This window comes from Monoraphidium neglectum, assembly GCF_000611645.1.
Source record: "Monoraphidium neglectum strain SAG 48.87 unplaced genomic scaffold scaffold01667, whole genome shotgun sequence".
Taxonomy (NCBI): Eukaryota; Viridiplantae; Chlorophyta; class Chlorophyceae; order Sphaeropleales; family Selenastraceae; genus Monoraphidium; species Monoraphidium neglectum.
This window is the reverse complement of record NW_014011961.1, coordinates 8764-12527: the sequence shown is the minus strand read 5'-3', so window position 1 is coordinate 12527 and position 3764 is coordinate 8764. Positions and strand designations below refer to the sequence as shown.

The 3764-nt window shown below is 64.9% G+C and overlaps 1 protein-coding gene across 1 annotated transcript; it reads left to right on the top strand.

The window, feature by feature from the left end:
- Window positions 1–150: 150 nt before the first annotated feature.
- Window positions 151–1835, top strand: MNEG_8658 (hypothetical protein; the record flags this gene model as incomplete). Its single annotated transcript, XM_014042872.1, has 3 exons — window positions 151–468; window positions 677–1528; window positions 1776–1835. 3 exons carry the CDS (start codon window positions 151–153, stop codon window positions 1833–1835), a joined length of 1230 nt encoding a protein of 409 aa, XP_013898326.1.
- Window positions 1836–3764: the final 1929 nt, after the last annotated feature.

The window sequence follows — 3764 nt, the reverse complement described above, 5'->3', positions numbered from 1 at the left end:
CTTACACACACACAACCGCGGAAACTCCCACCCCTTCCCTTGATCTATCCCTCCGTCCATCTCCCCCAGGTGGCCTGCCTGTACCCCCTTGATACCATCAAGGTGCGCTGCCAGGCCACCAGCAGCAGCGCAGGCAAGGTGGTCGCAGACATGCTGCGCGCCAACGGCGGCATCCTGGCGCCCGCGCTCTGGCGCCAGCTGTACGCCGGCGTCGTGGGTGCCTCCCTGCTGTCTGTCGCGGTGGGGGCGCTCTACTACTCATCATTCTGCGCCGCCAAGCGCCACCTGCTGCGGTGGACCGCCGACAACGAGCGGCGCGCGGCGGCGCGGGCGGCGGCGGCGGGCGCGGCGGACGCGCTGCCCTTGCCGGGGCTGGGTGCAGGCGGTGCTGCGGCGGCGCTGGCGGGGGATCACCCGGCCCTCCACCACCACCCGGCCCACGGCCCACCTGTTGACTACCACCATGACGTGAGGCCGCGGCACGCGGCGATGGAGAGGGGCTGAGGGGTGGCGGCTGTGGCAGCCCGGCGCACGCGTTGCGCTGTGCGAATGACAAAGCGCCATCCCTGTGGGTCGCAGCAGAGGGTCCAGGGGGGGCTGCCTTGTTGCTGCCCTGAGCCTCTGGCTGGGAATGCCGCACCCACAGCCCGCCTCTCTGTGCTGCCGCCACCTGCAGGCGGTTGTCGCCATGGTGTGCTCGACAGAGGCAGCTGCGCGGCGCGCGGAGCAGGCTGCGGTGAAGAAGGCCGCCAGCCGCAAGGAGCGCAAGGAGCGGCGGCAGCGCGAGGCAGCAGTGGCTGGCGCCGGCGCTGATCCAGGGCAGGCCTCGCTCCTGGCGGCCTCGGCGGCGGCCGAGTCGTCGGGTGCGGCCAGCGGCAGCGAGCGCGCCAGCGGCAGCGAGGTGGCGGAGGACGCCGTCAGCAGCGGCGGGCGGCTGCGCGCGAACATGGCCGCGGCGACGGCGGCGGCGCTGGTGGGAGCTGTCGTGGAGGCGCCTGTCGAGCTGTTCAAGCACCAGCTGCAGGCCGGCCACATCAGCGGCTCCATCCTGGGCCACATGGGCGCCGCCGTCAGGGCGGGCGGCCCCGCGGCGCTGTTTGTGTCGATGCTGCCGTTCTGCATGAAGTCGCTGCCCTTTGACTCGGTGGAGCTCCTCACGTACAGCAGCCTCTCGGACGCGCGCGAGGCGCTCGGCACGGCGCCCGCAGCGGGCGCCGGGGCCGACCCGGGGGCTGGCCTGGGGGAGCGGCTGGTCGCGGCGGCGCGCGCGGCGCGCGACCACCCCTGCCTGGACCTGGGCATCGGCGCGGCGGCGGGCGCGGCGGCCGTGCTGATCAGCCAGCCGATGGACACGGTGAAGACCTGCATCGAGACGGGCTCGCACCTGGCGGCCGCGCCTGGGGCCGCACCCGCGGGGTCGGGGCGGGCGTTTGTTGAGATGGGGCGTCAGCTGGTGGCGAAGCACGGCCCTGGCGCCCTCTTTGCCGGCATGAGCATGCGGCTGGCGGAGCAGGTCCCCTCCACTGCGGTGGGTCTCGAGGGGGGAGAGGCATGACTGGGACGGCAGCCGCTGCCGTCGTGGTCGCAGCGAGGCGTTGGGGCTTCAGTGTGGGTTCAGACAACTTCCTGCGCATGGCAGGGCTGCACGTGGGCTGCACGCTTGTGTTACATACAAATGTTGGATCAGCGCCTGCTTGTGCGCCCTGCACGCCGCCCCCCCCCCCTTCACCTGCACTCACCCCTCTGCCCGGCATCGCTGTCTCCCCGACCCACAGCTCTACTGGATTGCAGTGGAGGGCACTCGGCGTGCGCTGGAGCCTTACGTTGCAAAGTAAGCACAGACCCAGTTGCCACGTGTCACGAACCAACACACCAGTACAAAGGCGCTGCCATGCTCCGGCCACCGGTCAGCCCTGCCCGCATGGGCGGCGACGGCATTCACAGTATGTCCGGCTGCAGTGTACTGGCCTGGAGCGCGCGCATCCTGGCATGTTGTGTCGCGGCGTCCTCCCCCCCCCCCCCAAACCTGGCGGACTGGTGTTGCATCTGTTGCCTCCCCTTGCGTAAGTGTGCACCTGGCACACAAGCGCGCACAATTTTGACACTCGTTGTTGTTGAGAGTGGTAGCAGCGCGTGCTTGCTGCGACGGGGGCCATTGTGTGTGTGTGTGTGTGTACGTTTCGCACCCCCGTTGCCGCGGCAGCATGGGCTCAGTTGATAAGGAGTTGGGGCCCTGGGACACTCCTCCAGGGTGTTGGCAGCCCGCCATTTCCGCCACGGGCGCGTAGGGCACAGCTCATCCCAGGAGGCGTTCCAGATTGGAGGCTCCCTGATTTCCCCCCAACCATTAGAGTGGTAGGTTGCAACGATGATCCTGCAGGCTGGTGCTCGCTGTTGTGCTCCTTGATTGATTCTTTGCGAGCGCATTGAGCAGGGGCTGTGAGAACTCATAGGGCTCTGTTGGAGGCTTGGTGCCGCCGTCTCTTTTGATTTTCATGGCACGCAACCACAAGCCTTCAACACCCGCACGCATGACGAGGCAGGCTTGCTCGCAGTCGGTTGCACGGCACGCGCACGCGCGCCGCTCACATCCGCACGCTGGCACACACCCGGCATGCACCCACTTTTGCGCCGCAAGGCGTTTTCCCTCCGCCGCGTTTGGCTGGAACCCCTCCGAGCGAGCACTGTTTATTGCAGCTATGATTTTACTTCACATGTCCCAAATACACACCAGCTTGAGTCGATCACGCACATGTACCTATCTTTGGCACTGGTGTGTAACACAAATCAAGGCATATCGTGACGCCATGCTTGATTGGGACGCCAAACCTGTCACACGACCTGGTGCAAGGCGCCATGAAAGATCCACCCAGGTACAGCTTCCAGCTTGGGCTTCCTGCTACTCGACATGGGGTTGTCCGCTGCCAGGCACTTAAGGTCCAAACGCACCAGTAGGCAAAACACTTCTGACCCAGAAAACATGTCTAGAGACAGAAGTCAAGCTCCTACCAGGACTCTGTGGGCGAGCTTACCGTGTTCCATGCAAGTGTGGTTGAGGGTTGGACACTGAAACGGTTTGCAGCGGACAAGACCAGCGTGGATGGTCGCTGGCAATGACCAGGGAAGCGCTTGATCTGTGAATGATAGAGTATACAAATTACCTCATTGAACATCTTGTATCTCCTAGCGCTGGAGGGCTGGCGTGGGGCGCGGGTTGCTAGCCGGAGCAGCGAGGCGTGTTTTTGTCCGCCCACAGCACGGGCGGTGCTCGTGCATCGGAATTCAGCTCTGCATAGATTATGAAGCGCGTGTTTGAATGCGGCAATCGCTATATATAGGCTCCCACATCATAGTTTTAGGTTGAAGGTCAGCCGCGAGACTGCGGCCCGCGGGCGGAACCAAAGGGCTTGCCCTCCGCGACCTCTTGAGGCGAGTTGAGCACTCATCATCTGCCATGATGCTCTTGAGATACGGGGAGACTTGAAAGGCGCGGCGGCGGCCTCACCTGGCGCGCATTTGCGCGGCGGACTGGCGCTTCCTGGGGGTCAACAAAAATGCTCCAACATGCTGCGCTCAGCCGCTTGTTTATAATGCTCTGCCACATGGAATACCAATCGCTTGAGGGTGCCAGCCGCAATGACCCTGTCGCACTCCGCATCAAACTATGCATGGACTGTGTCTGGACTGTGTCGAGACTGTGCACAACCATCAACGGCAAGCCATAAAAGTTCCCGGCCTGCGGCAACCATGCAGGTCAACCCTGC